This window comes from Patagioenas fasciata, chromosome 1, assembly GCF_037038585.1.
Source record: "Patagioenas fasciata isolate bPatFas1 chromosome 1, bPatFas1.hap1, whole genome shotgun sequence".
In the NCBI taxonomy this organism is placed as follows: Eukaryota; Metazoa; Chordata; class Aves; order Columbiformes; family Columbidae; genus Patagioenas; species Patagioenas fasciata.
In genome coordinates this window covers 212,399,143-212,416,541 of record NC_092520.1, presented here as the reverse complement: position 1 = coordinate 212,416,541, position 17,399 = coordinate 212,399,143, and the positions used below count along the sequence as shown (strand labels likewise).

Genomic DNA, 17,399 nt, shown 5'->3' with positions numbered 1-17,399 from the left:
CATATTAAAAGTAAGGTATGTACAAGCTTTCTATGGTGTGATTAATCACCAGAACATACTGCCCGTGAAATGGAGGATTCTCCATTTCTTGGTATCTTCACATTGAAATGGGAGGTCTTTCTGGGCAACATAAGGGTAGATGGTTCAATATAAGGGTAGATGGGAGAAATTTAGTGGCCTGTGACATACAGGAGGTGAGAACAGACGATCTAATGGTCCCTTCTGACCTAAATGTTATGTGCTTATATGATCCCTGAATTAAATGTCCTTGAGCTTTCATTTTAAGGCAAGACAAATGTCTGAGAAAGCTGGGAGAACATGTAGTGCTTGCTGAATTTGATTATGCACTTAATCCATTGAAATACAGGCACCAGGGGCTGGAGTGGAGCAACCCGCATTGCACTCAGTAGGAATTCTGCATTTCAAGCCCTCCATTAATTAAAGTATTGCAGAGAGTGAGCTGGGCTTTGCCAGGAACAACTTCTCACTTATTCCACACTGCAACAAACAGCAGAGATATCTAAAACACAAAATATACGTGCACCAAAATAGTTGCCTTCATCTCTGCCTGGTTGTTGTCTCTTTGGCAGCACTAATTACCACCCAAACCTTAAGAACACACCGATCCCTCACAGGCATCAGCTGTGTCTGGTTTTCTCTCTCATTTAATAAATAGAGACATATATTAAATGTCTCAGGAAGAGCTCACTTCACATGTTCTCCCTGGATTTTAGTTAACCCTCGACTGAGACACTCAGTAATGTTGTTGATGGTGAGTGCTCTGGAGAGGCACATATATTATAATAACCCTGGGAAGTCCCAATTTTATGTTTCTAGGTTGGGCTGGTGTATGTTTTCTGCAGCACAGGGTGAACTGCAGGTGAAGGTTATCATGGCTTTTTCTGCCTCAGATCTTAAGTTTTTGGTTTGCAGATTAACTGGCGTGACCTCAACACTCTTCAGCTGATGCTATCACTCCAATTGATGCCGCTGCGGAGCTCGTGTCAGCTGAGATTTGGTGGCACTGCATGGAGAATGACTTATAAAAGAAGAGAGAGGAGAAAGGTTGAAGAGAGGAGTATGTGTGAGGGTGTCTGGGAACAACACAAATGCCCATTTTTGTGGTGAGAAGTGTGTCCTGTGAGGAGCTGTGTGAAGCTCAGTATATGCTCACGTTGCTAAAAGCAATCAAGTTCACACAGCTTTACGAGTTACCTACCATTTGCTGAGCCTGTAGTAAAGCAGTCTTAATCACAGCTTAAGCTGATGTGTTTTCTTTCACAGCTGAGATGAGCCTGAAGGATATGCATGGTCAGGTGCCTCAAGCTGAGAGGTGGACTCTGTTAAATGCAGTAGCTTAATAGCTTTTGATGGTGAGCCTGAGAGAGAGAGATGAAGAAAGCTACAAAGAGAGGACCTAGGACACCAGGTAGCCTTTGCTTTTTGCCCAACATTTGGCTAACAAGGGTAAATAAACGGTCAAAAGAGAAAGAGAAGCAGGATGGCCAGCAGGACCAGGGTGGTGATTGTCCCCTTAGGATTGGGCACTGGGGAGGCCAAACCTCAAATCCTGGGGTCACTGTTGGGCCCCTCACTATGAAAAAGTATTGAGGTGCTGGAGTGAGTTGAGAGAAGGGAATAGAGATGGGGAAGGGGCTGGAGCACAAGTGTGATGGGAGCAGCTGAGGGACCTGGGGGGTTCAGCTGGAGAACAGGAGCTGAGGGGAGACCTTCTGATCTCTGAACTGCCTGAAAGGAGCTTGGAGCCAGGGGGGGTTGGGCTCTACTCCCCAGGAACAGGAGCAGAGGAAATGGTCTCAAGTTTCTTCCTAGAAAGGGCTGTCACGCATTGGAACAGGCTGCCCAGGGCAGTAGTGGAGTCATCATCACCAAAAGTATTTAGAGATGCATAGATGAGGTTTGTAGGGACATGGATTAGTGCCAGAGTTAGATTATGGTTGGATTCGGTCATCTTGAGGGTCTCTTCCAGCCAAAATTATTCTATATTTCTATGACCAGAGGTATGAAGTGATTTCATGTGACTGAAGAAGCAGGAACTCCTCAGCATGGGAAGAGGTGAGCTGGAGTGTATGGTTCAGAACGGTGAAATTATGAATGGCAGAGAAGGATGGATAGGAAGTGACTGTTTACCACATCTGCAAATACAAGAATTTCAGGGCATGAAATTAAGCTGTTGAAAATCAGGTCCTGAGCAAACCATAGGAGGTGATTCCTTTGAGCAGAGGGCTTTGGAACTGTGAAACTCGTTGCCAAAGCAGTTGTGGATGCAAAAAATCAATGTGATTTTAAGGATAAACCAGAAAATTAAAGAAAGATCTGTTCAGGTTATGGAATAGAGACACATAGGACTCAGAAGTTCCCCTCACTGAACATAGCCTACTGTGGTCATTTCATATATGCTTACCCTGTTTTTATGCTCTCCTTAGTGCCTTAAGGCCATGGCTAAAGACAAGAACTGGAATGTGTGGAGTGTTGATCCCAACCAGCGTAGCTGTTTTTATGTGCTGTTACAGGGAATTTTAAGTCTGGTCACAACCGAAGAAAACGGCATTTTTCGAACTGTCTGCCATGATTTCCGCATCTTGGTAGTGCGTGTTGGGGTCGTATAATCCTGCATGAGGGAATTAGATCAATGCGATCAATTCTTCATGAACCGCATGGTTTGTCAAGCGGTGGAGCTAGAAATCCAAGAGGGAGTGTGGGTGGCTGGGGACAAAGCTTAGGCACAGACCCTCTAGGCAACATGATGAAGACATCTTCACCCAGGGAGAAAATGAGGACACAAAGGTGGGGTTTGGAGTGGTGGGAGGATTAAATCAATGAGAACTGACAACAAGAAGACACAATAAGCTACCCAGCAGGGCTGCTGAGGTGAATGAATCTGCAGGAAGATGCTCCTTGATAACTGAGGGTGAAGATGGGAACATCTGGAAAGATGGTGGAACAAGGTGACCTGGAAAGCAGCCAACATCATTAGAAACAACTATTAACTTCTCCCTCTGTGTTTTAATTGTTCACGCCTCCACCAGGAGCCTTCAAGTGATGCTGGACTTTAAGAAAGCCCATTGCAGTGACATAAATTCCATTACAGGTCCCAATTAAATCTATATATAAACTTTATAGAGCCTGGGTAACGATCTAGCCCTTGCTCAGCAGGCATGCTTCAGTAACCACACAGGCACTGACTCTCATTAAGCTTGGGCTGGCCCTGCATTAATTATAACAAGAGGATCTCTATTTTGAAGGCTTTGAACACAAACATTTAGCCAAAGCTCACTTGTTTTACAGTTTATAAACGGAAACATTTGACTGTGGTGAGAAAAGATTTAGCAGTAAACAAGGCAGGGAGGATCTGAAGCTACCTGGACTTGGCAGGGAGAAACACAGATTGAATATTACAGACAGAGAAAGTTGGCCAGGGCTTATGGTTTGCTGGGTGAGTAAGAAGGTGCCTGGTTTCACCAGGCTTGGGTAAAATCACTTGACACTCCTTCCACACCTCTGAGGTGGCAAAGTGTGATTTTTACAAGGGACAAGGCTTTCTAATAAATTTCTTGCCTCGTGTAGAGAGCACATGGGCATGCCAACGGGATGCACTGTTGCTATTCCAGCTGAGGAAGTGTTTAACACTCTTGGTAAGGAAAAAAGAGAGTTAATTTCAGAGGAAAGCTTGAATGATATTCAACGCTGAGACATCTCGGCACATGCTGCTCGATCTCCAGGTCTCCAGCCGTACTCGTAGCAGGATGGTGTGTCCCTATCTTCTCCTCAAGCATTGATGCTTTTGGGAGAAGAGTCATTATGGCACGTTAGACCTCTTTGAATAAGGGACAGGGTGTAGGTTGAGCAGTTATGAAGGGGGAACCTGGGAAGTCACCAAGCCTTTGAGAAAAGGACTGAGATAATCTTTGTTATATGAGTGCCTGTTCCTTTGTAAATAAAGCCGGAACGGAGGGCAGGAATGAGCTTGGATGTAGCAAAGCATGAGGGTTGTATTTACAGAGCAGATGGTGAAAAGCACTTGTTCAAACACAGTCCGTGTCATCACACAAGGTCTTCTGAGTTCCTGGAACAGTTTTTTAGCTATGCGATGTAGTGGGTTTCTTCTATCACCTCCCAGTGATTAAAGCAATGTATTTGGTATTGTGACTGATTTTTCTGGTGCTACAATTAGGAAGAGTGGAGAACTTAGCATGTTTAGGGATTGTTTGCAGTGGCAAGATTAAAGGAATCACAGAAAATTAAGTATGGCATAGATGTGGGATTCCCCTCACCCGGTGTTCACTGTGTGTGCTGTGTCTCCATCTGACCTGGCTGTCTAGGCTCCTTTATCTTCAGTGGATACACATAGGAACATTCAGGGTTTGATTTATCTCATCCCTGGGTGGACATTTAAAACAGAGATCAGACAAATCTCGCCTTGCAGAAGGTCTGTCCTTCAGTAGAGCCTGGGTTTCCAGCTTAGACTCTGATGATGCAGAGTTTGGTGAGAGGGTAGAGCCCTTGCTTTGCACATCTCCTGTGACAGAGCTGTTCCCCACAAGCTGCAAGATTTACAGTCTTGATGGATCAGAAACGAAGCCTTCCCAAAGCCCTCAACTTGGCTTTTCTGAGCCAGCAGTAAAACAGGCTCCTGCCCAAGGGAGGTGCAGAGAAGAGAATTGGACCACAAGAGGTACAAAGAATCTCATCATGAGAGCATCTGATGGGAAATGATGTCTCTTATCCTTACCTTAAATGGTTCTGGAGATCTTGGCATAGAGGCTGTGGGCATCAAATCCTTCTGTATCTCTCATTGCTTTGCCTCTGCTCATGTGAGTGGTGTTTGATGGAGGCTGACATTTGCTCTGGCAACCCCGTAGTGAAGATTTCTCTCACCAAAGATGCTCAGGACAGCTCAGGGCAGCGAAGAGGAGAGGAGGAGAAGCAGCACACATACAGCTGTAGGTAGGAAGTCCTTTGTGAACAAGTCTATTTGGACAGGTAATTTACCCTGCCACACAGCGGGACATTGGCCCCCTGCTTAATTATTGTGTCATTTGTCCTTGACAGCTACTGCTGCTTCCAATTAACTCTCCTTAATTAAAACCTCCAGTTTTCCAAGTATGTAAGCATGGATTTACTGGGGGGAGTGCTACAATGAAGAGGAAGATCTTGGGGATGTCTGATGAGAAATGACATTCCCTGTCCCAGTGGGACCAGCAAGTTATTTACTTATCATACTGGAGTGACAGGCTGGAATCAAACCCAAATCCTCATCTATATTCCCACAGGAGCATCTCCTCTCCCAGTAGTTTTACAACATCTACATGCAAGTCCTGCTTGTTACCAGTGTAACTAACATGTGGTTCAGCTCCCTGGGCTTTTATTTTCTGGTTTGCTGCTTTTTGGTGAGTTTGCAGATCAGGTGGATGCAGCACAGGGGCTCAAAGAAGACAAGGCAAATTAAAGGTCCCTTTGTCCATAATTCAGGCCAAATTAAAACTGATATCCTGGGATGCCAGGCAGGTGACCAAACATCCTCACTGACCCTGTTTAGGGTGCAGAACCTGGTTCCACCAATGGTCTCTTAGGTGTTTTTTGCCTTGCACTGTTTAATAAGCTGTATTATCATGAACACTCTATTCAAGGCTTTGAAATCAAATAAGCTACTCTTAATCTTTCTGCAGTTTTTTGGGGCTGGCTGAGTCTCGAAAGATAGCAGCATTCACAGAACCCGCATGGCTTGACAGAGTCACTGTTCAGTGTTTTGGAAATGTATCTTTTGACTGTTGGGAAGGAAATTGGCTACTTAAGATGCCTTTTTGTACATTTAAATTAACTTAGTCCATCAGACTGAATAAACCCTGCTGCTGTATTAACATCCAATTATAACAGCAGAGATTGAGCAATGATTCACTTTTCATCCAGAATGTTGGCAGTTTAAGGGGGAAAAAAAAAGTAATGTATATTGAAATAAAAAAAGTCAAAAATGGGAGCCAGAAAATTTTGACTGAGCACATAGCAGGAGCTTTTGTGAATATATAATGGCAGAAGCGTGAGCCAAATTTCTAACAGGATTAGCCGTTACTGTCTATCAGATCCAAAAACCTCAATCATTTTGTTTTAAATGACTTTCTGTAACTCATTCATACTAGAAACAGAGGATGGAAGTGAGGCTGGGAGCTGGAGAAACTGCAGTTTGGGATTTAGGCTGGATCAGAGGTGAGGACAGAATTTAGGCTGGATCAGAGGTGAGGACAGGCCCAGTGTTGTGTGAAAAGCCCTGAAGTCGTATGTAGCAGGTGAGCTCTGAACTGCACAGCAGTTTGCACGTTTTGCCAGATTTTTCAGGATGTCCTTGTGAGGCAGAAACTCGTGAATGATTTCTTTGGGGACCTGTGAATTAATGGGATGATGAAGTGAAATACCTCTTCATCTCCTGCTGCAGCCACGACAGCTGGACATGCTCATTGCTTCCTTGCTGTCCTTGAGAAGGACATCAGATTCCCTTACCGCTTGGCCATCTCACCCTGGATAGCTGTGGGTAGGAGACAGTCTAGACCAGGGATGTCAAACTCATTTTCACTGGTAGCCATATCAGCCTTGTGCTTGCCTTCAAAGGCCTGACTATAATTTTAGGAGTGTATAAATGTAGGAATAGTTGCATTTATACAGTCCCAAAATTACATTCAGTCCTTTGAAACACAACCGTGAGGCTGATGTGGCCCTCAGTGAAAATGAGTTTGACACCTCTGGTCTAGATGGTGAAGCTGCCCAAGGGATACAGGTCCTGACCTTTTGATCTCCCCTGTTCAAGCAAGGTGCTGGTGGTCAGGCTTCTGGGTCTTTCATGGTGCCCACTGCATAGTAGTCATCTTGGAAATCCCATGGTGGGCTGGCTGCTCTGGAAATGCTGCCTACCTCAGAGATGGTCAGCGATCATCTGTCCCTCTGGTATGCTTTGACAGAGCCTTGGAAGCATGGCAGCTCCTAGATGTCCAATAGTCAGCTCTTTTGTGAACTTTTTATGAGAACTTGCTCAGATGCCTTAAGCCCACATCTTCAAAGAGATTTTTCTGGGGGGGGTTCAACCTGGAGAACAGGAGTCTGAGGAGAGATCTTCTCACTCTCAACAACTGCCTGAAAGGAGGTTGTAGAATGGAGGGTGTTGATCTCTTTTCCCAAGTAGCAAGTGATAGGACAAGAGGAAATGGCCTCAATTTGCACCAGAGGAGGTTTAGATTGGGTATTAGGAAAAATTTCTTCCTGGAAAGGGTTATCGGGCACTGCAACAGGCTGCCCACAGCAGTGGTGGAGTCACCATTCCTGCAGATGTTCAAAAGATGTATAGATGAGGTTCTTAGGGACATGGTGTAGTGCCAATGTTGGGTTAATGCTTGGACTTGATGGTCTTGATGGTCTCTTCCAACCAAAATGATTCTGTGATTTAGATAGCACTTACTTCAGCTGTACAAGACCTCACTTTCAGCTTCAGCTTTCATTGCTCAAATGGGGATATGTGCTTCCTCACCTATGAGATATAAGTCCTTAAAACAACAGCAGTCTCTTCTTACATCCATACATTGCTCTAGCACAGTGAGGTCAAAATATTGGTTAACCCATGACCAGAGCAGGAATATAAATGACTCCAGACTGGCTCATAGTGCCACCAAATGAAGGATATCTTGCTTTTCATAATCCTCTGTCTGCTGAAACTCTAGTTATATTTGCTGCAAAATGTTGACTCCGAGTTCCACCCCAATGAAAGATCAGTGGTAGGGAGCTTCAGTGAGGCTGAGAAATGACCTTGAAAAGTTTGTTAGACTTTCCAAGGATGGAGAAGGGGTGGAAGAAATAATGACAGCGTGGTTTACAATGGAGATTTCAACCTTCAGTGCTGTCTAGTCCCGTCATCACTGTGAATAATGGCAAGGCACTGTAATTGGGAGGTTGCATGGACTTTTCTTTTTCACATATTTTAGGGGCAGCATAAAAAGCTGACTGCTCTCAGGGGGCATGGTCAGTTCTCAAAACTTTCAACTTGGAAAGCTGAGCTGAATTAATTACAGTTTATGTTCCAAAGGAAAATAAGACCTCTGATGTGCCTTATTTGCTTGATGTTCTTTTTCTTTTCTGCTGATGACCCCAAGGTGGCTTTCCTTTCAGTCGCAGCTCCTTTGTTTTTTGTAGTTTCTTTCTTTATTAATTAGAAGGTCTGACACTTACCAGCCTAAGACATTTATCAGCGTGGTACGATTTTAATTATGCTCACAATAAAGCTACTTGAGGTGAACTCGTAAAAGGTCTCATATAGCAGGAGTAACACGTAGCAATGCAAATTGTGACACAGGACACCTCCTATTCTGGTGTGCGTGATGTGATGTGGGATGCAGCTTGGTGCAAGTTCATACCGTATAGTCGTGGCCTCTGGGATAGCAATGCAAGCAAGGTGTGTTCCTACACAACATACAAACTATATCCTATAGAGACTGAGTACCCTAAATACACTAAAAAGGAAGCATTTCTGCAAATATGAAGATCTGGATCCCCAGGAGCTTCCTCCCGCCTTCGAAAGGAGCTTGAGTATCCTTTGACAGCTAATTAAATAATAATAATAAATCCTACAGAGAACACATTTTATCCACTCCTTTTGTAGCAATTTACGAAGCAATAACAAATTTCTGTCCTCTAGGACTTCTTCCTTGTACATATATCATAGTCACAAGTGGATTTTGACTCAGAGCATTCAAACCCAACATCAACAGATGCTGGAAAATTGCATGTTCTGACATAAACTTCTTAACCAAGGCTCACTTCTATAAGACAGATGTAAAGTAGCTCAGAAACCAAGGTTCAGAAAAACTGTCTGTGGCTAATGAGGATAAATCGAGCAGCAACATATGTTAAAATGAGAGTAGTTTGGGTAGGAACTGCATCCCTAATCCCATCTGTGTTTACAAATTTTTAATTACAAGGAGGAGATTACACAATCGATTGCATCTGGATCGGGAACAGATTTACAGTCTTTTGAAACTGAATTATCTGCCTCTTCTGCAAATACCCTGATGTTCACAGTGAAGATGTGGTCCCTAGATATAGATCCCTAGATGGGATCAAGGGAAAATAACTCACAATATATATTTATCAGGTGGAAACAACAGGTGGCAATGGCCAACATAAGAAACTATAAGGTCTCCACCCCTTGATATCTTCTTGCAAAAAGTTATATGTCTTTTTAGAACTTGGATACAACAGAGACTATTGGGTTCAATATAATTCTAATTGGGTGAAATCCTGGAGCAGACAATTTAGATTTGATGAACAGTTGATACCTTCTTGACGTGAAACTTAAGAAAGGTAGAACAATCACATCCATGGCCAAACCATCTTACCTTTGAAACTTCTTGATACCTACAGAAGTCAGAACCACTCGTTTCTTTTCTAGTCCTCCCATTTTTGTTACTCTGTGGTCTGTGCTGATGATAGTCTTACATTCAAGGCAATAGATTATATTTAAGAAAGATGTTTTCATGGTGTTTTGTTTTGTTTGTTAGTGGGTTTTGGTGGTGGTGGTTTTTTGTTGGTTGGGGTTTTTTGGATTGTCCTTTTACATTAAAAGCTTTCAGTAGCTACAGTTCATTTATTTGAGTGACTTGACACAGGCAATGGTGCAATGATAAATAAATAAAATCATATTTCTAGCTGAAGTTTTCTAAAGCTACTACCACCTGCCAGAGGTAAAAATACAGATTTTCAGTTTTTGCTCATAGACTATCTACTACCATGTGGGGTGTCTGTGTAGGGGTTAGAAAGACAATTTCTGATACAAACAGAAAAGGTCTTCATAAATAGCTGGATTTTTGCCTGACAAATTTATATATAAAAGCCAGTTCTTGATTCATTTACAGATGCAATCAGAATGAATCTCAGTCTATCACTTCACAGCTCAAACTCTCCTGAATGTTGTACCAAATAAAAAATTGTCACTAGGACTCAGGTGTATTCTCTTGTCATTTGTCACAAGTAACTGTTCTGCAGTTTATCGCTGGCAGTTCTCAGTGGTGTTTCATCAGGATAATACCACACTATATCATCTGAAGGAATAAACTCTCCCTGCTGACATGAGCTGGGGTGAAGGCACTGGCAATTGACTGTATATTATAAGAGATCTCTGAGGCTCATTCAATGGAAAAGAGACTATCAGGTCCAAATTGTATGTTTGACTTCAAAAGAAGTAAGGGGCTTGCAAAACCTAATAGGAATCAAAAGGCTCTGGTCCATTAGACAGGAGGTCAGGCTCACCAGTTCATTCCATCTTTGAAATCTCTGACTGAAATGCTTTAATTAAAAAGGAAGAAAGAAAAGAAAAATCAGTGTTTTGGTGATAGGTGGGTGTTTCAGGTCCATCTCTAATGCCTTCTGAGCTGCAAAGTCAGGGTGACAGCAAGCTCATTCAAAGCTGGTGGCCTTTGTCCTTTACCTGCTGGGAGCAATGTCTCCAAGGATGGGACAAATGATGGTTGGAAAGATGTGGGAGAAATGGGGAGGGAACCTAATGCTCTCCTGGGACTGGTGATGGTTCAGGCAGTTGTGGGGGGCAGACATAGACATCATGAGACCTCAGTTCTTACAGGGAGCCAGAAAACAACAGGGTCTACAACCAGAGTGTAGGAGAGCATGGAGATCCATCAAGTTTCATTTGCTGCAGAAGATCACATGGCGTTTAATTGCCTCAAGGTACCAGGTCTCCACATGCTGTCCACAGCCTGCCTGATTTGCTTATTCCCTGTGAAACTGTGCAAGTGAGGTCATCTATTCAAAGCCAGGCTGGACTGTGCTCTGAGCAACCTGATCTGGGTGAAGATGTCCCTGCTCATGACTGGGGGCTGGACTGGATGAGTTTTGAAGGTTCCTTCCAACCCAAACTATTCTGTGATGCTATGATCTATAGCAATGAAGTGTGAGAGGCCATGGGGAAGTGGGTTGGACAAGGTTTAACTCTGGAGCAATCTACAGCCATGTGCCATCATCCGCCCTACACCTGCGGAGCTCTGGAGGGATGTCCCTCTAGGAGGACAGGTTCCAAGGGAAGAAGATGGGGAAGGTGGCCTCTCCACCAAGTCATTATGGACATTGCAAAGCCCTATGAAAAGCCTGACAGGTTGTCCCCTTTCCTCCTGCAGCTCACCCGTGTGCCCGTGGAGTCGTGTAGCCAGTACGAGACCTGCAGCGAGTGCTTGGGCTCAGGAGACCCTCACTGTGGATGGTGTGTTCTTCACAACACGTAAGTACCTGCTGGTGTTTGCCACCGTCCCAGCTCTGCTTTTTCTGCAGCCATCTTCCCCCATGACTGAGATAACACATGTCAGAGCTGCAAGATGCTGTTTCACTCCCTGACTGAGGCAGGTGAGCAAATGAGACATGCAGGAAGCTCCAGCAAAGTCTCTGGGACTTGCTGGGGGAGACTTTCTTTAACCAAGAAGCATATTTTGGAAGACTACAAAAGAGAAGGGTGGTAGAGACTGGTCAGACCTCCTCAGCCACCTGATGCACAGTCTGCTGACTGTGCCAGGAAAGCACCTGTCCACCCTGATGTGCTTTGAATAAAACGCTCCAGCAGCTCTTCTCTAGGTGACAATGACTTTCTGGTTTCCATTGCTTAAGGCATTTTGGCTCTGACTCTCAGCTCAGCTCAGACACTAGTCTCTGCATCTCCAACTTTCCTCTGCTGACCCCAACCTCTCCTCTTTCAGACTTACTATGATCTCAGTCACCCTTAGAGATAAATCAGGTCCCTGTAAATATCATGGGGTTCACTACACATTAGATTTCAAGGGGACATTATGTTTTGTATGCTTACTGTGGGAAAACATTGACCCTGAATTCGAGTATTTGTCCTCTGTGGGTCAACTCAACTGTGCCAAATGAGGACAAATGAGCTAAACTGCTCATTTGGCTTATCTGGCCAGGATGCCGAGAAAATTTGTCTGAATCCACATCCTTGGGCTTCTGTATAACAGGCCAAGCAGGCACTTCAGTTCACCATTTCATTATTCAACCGTACGACACAAGGAGCACTGGATCCAGGTGTCCTCAGGACGGGGAGATTAGTTCATTGGCTTTATTTTCTGTAGGCTTTTTAATGATGCTATTGATCTCGAAGTTTCCCCTCCGCAGCCTCCACTGCCAGTAATCTCCTGCAGAGAGACCTCTGCCAAAGCTGTGGAGAAGGAGGTGTCAGGTTGGCTGAGCTCCTGGTTCTGAGTGGCAGGGTGGTCTCGTTTGCCAAGAACCTCTCAGCAGAGACCGTGGCTGGAAAGTGCATTGGATCTGTCTAACCAAACGTCTCCAGCTGAGCGTGGCTCTGCAGGGTGCTGTCACTCCAAGGCTCACGGTGTCCTTGGCAGTGATGGAGGGTTTTTCTGATGGACCCTGCTCTTGCAGTGTGTCTGTTTTCTCCTGCTGAGTTCACCTCTGAATTCTTCCTGTTGCACGGCAAACTCTTGTTGTAGAGACAGTGATCCAGTTGAAGTGATCCTCTTTGTTACCTCTCCTTTTCGGAAAGGAGGAAAAGGGAACAAACCTCTGCCATACTCCAACCTTCTTTGGATGCTCTTTAGCTTGTGTGACCCTCGTCCAAAACCACGACAGCATGCTTAATTTCCGATCAGATCTAGGTGACCCAACCCAAAACCTGTCCAAAAACTTGACTCAGGCTCTGGAATTGTTCGAGAGATCCTTGGAAAACCAGTCCTGAGTTGTGGTCTGGTAGGCATGAACCCATGAAACTTTCACCTGCTGACCTGAAGAGACTTCCAATTGATATACAGTTCTATAGTATGTTTCCATCTCATCCTCCATCCATCCTACAGAGCACTATGTTTTGCTGTCAATGGAGGGACAACACAGACTGTCTGCAAGCAGTGTAGGCAAGCAGGAATTTGGTTGTTGATTGTACCACAGCAACACCAGATATTTGATCTCCTGCCATCCAGGGTCAGTGGCAACCAGCAATCAATACACCCAGCAATAAATCCCCAAAAGGAGAGAAAAGGGGCAGAGACAACTGCAGAATACCCAGCAGCTCATTGTGGAGTGTCAGAAATGTGACAGCTGATGGAGAATGAGAGTGGCAACATGGACTCGACTAGAACAAGAAAACCCTATACAATCTTGGTCCTTCAAGGGGAAATTTGGCCTCACAGTCTGAGCCTGGTTGATGACACAATCCCCACGTCCTCTTTTCTCTGGTCACTTAACCTCTGGTTCCTTATGTGAAAAAGAGGCACCTCTTATTTGCGTACCTTGCAGCAAATTCACTGAGATTAATTTTCTGAGGACTTTTTTGAAGCAGTTGGAAGAAAAATGTGACCAAATCCCACTCCAGTCTTTCCCTTTCCCCTCGTTTCCATTGTAGTCAAGAAATCTGACTTCCAGTCCTAGTTTGGAAGGTGTTTTCAGGGCAGCTTCGGGTGTACTGCTGTGGGTCTCAGTTTCCTCCAATTTATAGTCAGTTCTGAAAGCAAAGGAGGCATTTATATCCCGTTCAACAAGGCTTGGCTGCTCAGCATATTCTGAGTAAAAGTGCCATAATACTGAGTTCCTTATTAGAAATTTTTGCATATTAGAATCTCTTAAGATTCATTAACAGACTTTTCCTCAGGTGAGATGCATTGCTAATGGCTCTTGCACAGGGATATCTGGGGAAATGTGAGAACAGCATTTCCCTGGGTGAGTGCTAACCCTTCCCACTTCCCTCCCAGTCAGGAACCCCAGTGCCTTTCCAGTGATGTGGAGCTGATGTGGGAACTGTTTTGTGGACAGGATGGAGGGGGCAGTCAGGCTGTAGAATGGTACTGGAAACCAGTCTGCGGGTAAAGCCATGCCTTTCACTCTTCTTTCTCCTCCAGTATAAACCATTAAGAAGAACACTGGTAGACTGGTGAAAACTGCCAGATGGGGTGCAGCGTTTATCTTTTTTTCTCTCTCTCATGCGCGTCTCTGTTATTTTGGGATTTATGGTTCAAGGGCTGATGCAGACCCTTTTTCCCAGACCTCCCCCCATTTCCAAGCTATCCTGCCATGTGAGAGGTCTGGGGATGCTTGGGGACAGCTCTCCATCAATCGTCTCTCGGCGGGGCTGGGCTGTCTGTGTGGAGGGCGGTGTGCCAGGGCTCAGGAATCGATTTCCACGGCTCTGCTGTCCTAACCTTACACTGAGAAACTCGAGTCCGCTGAGAGAGAAAGAGGCAGACAGACCCACAGACGGCTGCAGGAGAAAGGAGAGGGGGAGGATTGATTGGCTTCTACCCCAAGAAGAGAAGAGGCGATACAGAGCAGGTCACCGGAGCTTTTCATCGCTGTATCTTTAGCCCCAATCTTGTCCCCCCCCTCTCCTTCCCTGCTATAGCTGAGCTCCCCTCCTGGGCTCTGTTCAGGTCTCTTTAGGCAGCGATGAATCATTTAGTTGGTGTAAATTGAAAATGTGGCACTCGGTTGCTGCATGGGTCTCCAGGGGACTGTGAGGGGCCAGGGTGGGAGCAGGGGGGAGGAACCAGGCTGAAAAGCTAATAGCTGGCACGGAGGGACTCAGTGCCTGGTCGCAAGGTCAGAGCAATGTCACCAGCCTGAACGGGGGACTATAGAGAGGGATGAGAACAGAACAAAGTCTCCTCAAAGCCTGAAATGAATTGCAGCTTCCTCCTGTGTCCAAAGATGCCATTCATTATCTGACCACCCCTCTCAATTCCTCTGGCAAGTTTCTTCTGTCTTCATTCATATCCAGACTACTAGCCTCCTCTACCTCCTTTCCCCCTCATGCAAAATCATAGAATCATACAATAGTTTGGGTTGGAAGGCACCTTCAAAGCTCATCCAGTTCAACCCCTGCCATAAGCAGGGACATCTTCACCAGCTCGGGTTGCTCACAGCCCCATCCAGCCTGACCTGGGATGTCTCCAGGGATGGTTCATCCACCACCTCTCTGGGCAACCTGGGCCAGGTTCTCACCACCCTCAACGGCAACAATTTCTTCCTCATGTCCAGCCTGAATCTTCCCTCTTTTAGTTTAAAACCATCACTCCTTGTCCTATTGCAACAGGCCCTGCTCTAAAGTGTGTCCTCATCTTTCTTATTGGCCCCTTTTAAGCACTGAAAGGCTGCACTAAGGTCTCCCTGGAGCTTCTCTTCTCCAGCTGAACACCCCAGCTCTCTCAGCCTGTCCTCCCAGCAGAGCTGTTCCATTCCTCTGGTCATCTTGGTGGCCCTGCTAAGGGGCAGAGGCTCTTTGTCCCCCAGTGATGGACAAACCTTGCTCTTCCTGCCCACCCAGCACCAGGTCCAGAGCAGACATTGAGAAGGCCCTGCCCCATATGCACATAGTGACCATGCAAATTTTCAGCCCTGCACAATGTTTCTGGGTTGTGTTTAACAACCCAGCTGCCAGCAGGATTAGTATTTGGGGAGGAAGAGCAGCAGCATCCCTACAAGGAGAGGCAACACTTTTTAAAGGAGAAATGTGCTGATCTTGCAGGGAGCAGGAGGGACCTGTCCCAGGTTCTGCCTCTACAAGATTTTGACCGTGCTGCCTCGTTTCACCGAATCACAGAATGTCAGGGATTGGAAGGGACCTTGAAAGATTATCTAGTCCAATCCCCTCGCCAGAGCAGGAACACCCAGATGAGGTTACACATTTCATCCTCATGTAGCCTCTGTCTAATTTTGCGATGAACAGTCCAACAATCATCCCCCCAGGCACCAACCTCCTTCTGCTCTGGAATCTGCCCTTACTGTTATGGGGACTCCTTGACCAGCGGATCAGAAGATGCAATCAGAGAGGAAAATAGTCCTATTTTCTGGGAGGACTTGTGATATTTCAAAACTTTTGGTTTTTGGTGTTTTGTTTTTTTTTTTTCCCAGCTTGTAGTGGGCCAATTATTTTTTTAACATGAAATGTTCTTGAAAACCATTTTAGAAAGGGCTGCTACCATTTAGTAATTGGAGAATGATTCATTTAGACCTCAGCAGTTATTACTTTGGGACTTTATTTCAGGTTTTAGGAAACCGCTTAAGATTTCAAAATAAAAAGTCACTTTGCAGTGAAGCGTTAGTTTTTTCTCCTTTTAATTAAAAAGAAACATTTGGGTGTCTGTGATTTCTTTCTGCCTCGGAAGTCTTAACCAGCTCTAGAGACTGAGCAAAGCAAGACCATCAACAAACACTATTGGTTTGGAGGAACTGACATTTACTGCAGAGGGAAGAGGGTTTGTTTAAGCATCTCCAGTCAGTTCCACTGCGGATGTAGCGGAGCCAGGAGTTGGCTCTGCTCTCCGCACTCCTCTGTTCATCTGTGGGGAGCTACATATGTCCTTTGTGTGTCCTTCTGGCACCCAAGAGCCTCACCAAGGGACCCAGGTTGGCTTCACTGGCTTTGCTCTTCACTTGCACCCCCGTTGCAGAGCACATGCCAGGAGAGGCCTTCCTGCTCCTGAAACATGGGAATAGGGTGCAGTGGCCTTCTGTAGATATCCTCACCCCATGAATGAAGCAATGACAGAGCGATTTTAGATGTGGGCCACATCAGCTGTCTTCCTGGATCCCTTTGATGGGTTCCGGGTTGGTCAAGGGTTGAACAAAATCTGTTACGAGCAATTACTCAGGATGAGCTGACCATGGATTAACTGCATAGCTGCAGCAGAGGAGATGGTGTTTATGAGATGTCTGAGAAGCCATGTGAGGGTTTTTGGGTTCCTCTACAAAAGCACAGCCTTGTTCAGAAAGGTTTTACGCTGTCCTCTGGCAGCAGACACCTGCCCCAGTATCTGGGAAGTTGCCCTCCATGTCCTCCTGCCCTCCAGCTCTTCCTGTCTGCCTTGTAGCTGCAGGATGCTTATGTACCCAGCAATTACCATTCTCATTTCTAACACGTGGCGTAAGGAAAAAGGCACTTGAGTTGTTTTCTAGGGAGTGAGGGATTAGTGTAGATGGGGAGGGAGGTTTGTTTTCCACCCTCAGACTCATTGTCAGACCAGGAAAAAAAAAAAAAATAGAAAAGAAAAAGTTACAAAGTGCAGCTCCCGCTGTCTCGTCTCAGCAGGTAACCCGATGCGATGCTGCTTGCAGAGGCTCATTGATCGTCCCTGGCTTTAACTTTCTTGGTCAAAGTCTTCTGAATCACTAGAGAGTCTCGGGTAACCTAAGCCGCCTACAGATGCTGCAATAAGACCTTTTTTGAAGAGTCTTTTGCTTGCTTGACTTTCTGCCACCTGAAAGACTGTGACTGACTTTCAGGCTGAGTTGTTTTTTTTCTTTCTTTCTTTTCCCCTTCACCTCCTCTCTTTTCGTTCCCAGTCTTTTCCTCGACACACACAGAGGTGGGTGAATACACCAAGTACTGA

The 17,399-nt window shown here is 45.3% G+C and overlaps 1 protein-coding gene across 2 annotated transcripts in view; it reads left to right on the top strand.

Moving 5' to 3' along the window:
* PLXNA4 (plexin A4) overlaps nt 1-17,399 on the top strand; it is a 488,679-nt gene that overhangs the window by 312,147 nt on the left and 159,133 nt on the right. For both annotated transcript variants that reach the window (XM_065829757.2, XM_071803541.1), the window contains exon 5: nt 11,187-11,287. In XM_065829757.2, coding sequence (XP_065685829.1) covers nt 11,187-11,287 — 101 coding nt within the window. The remainder of the gene's footprint in view (nt 1-11,186; nt 11,288-17,399) is intronic.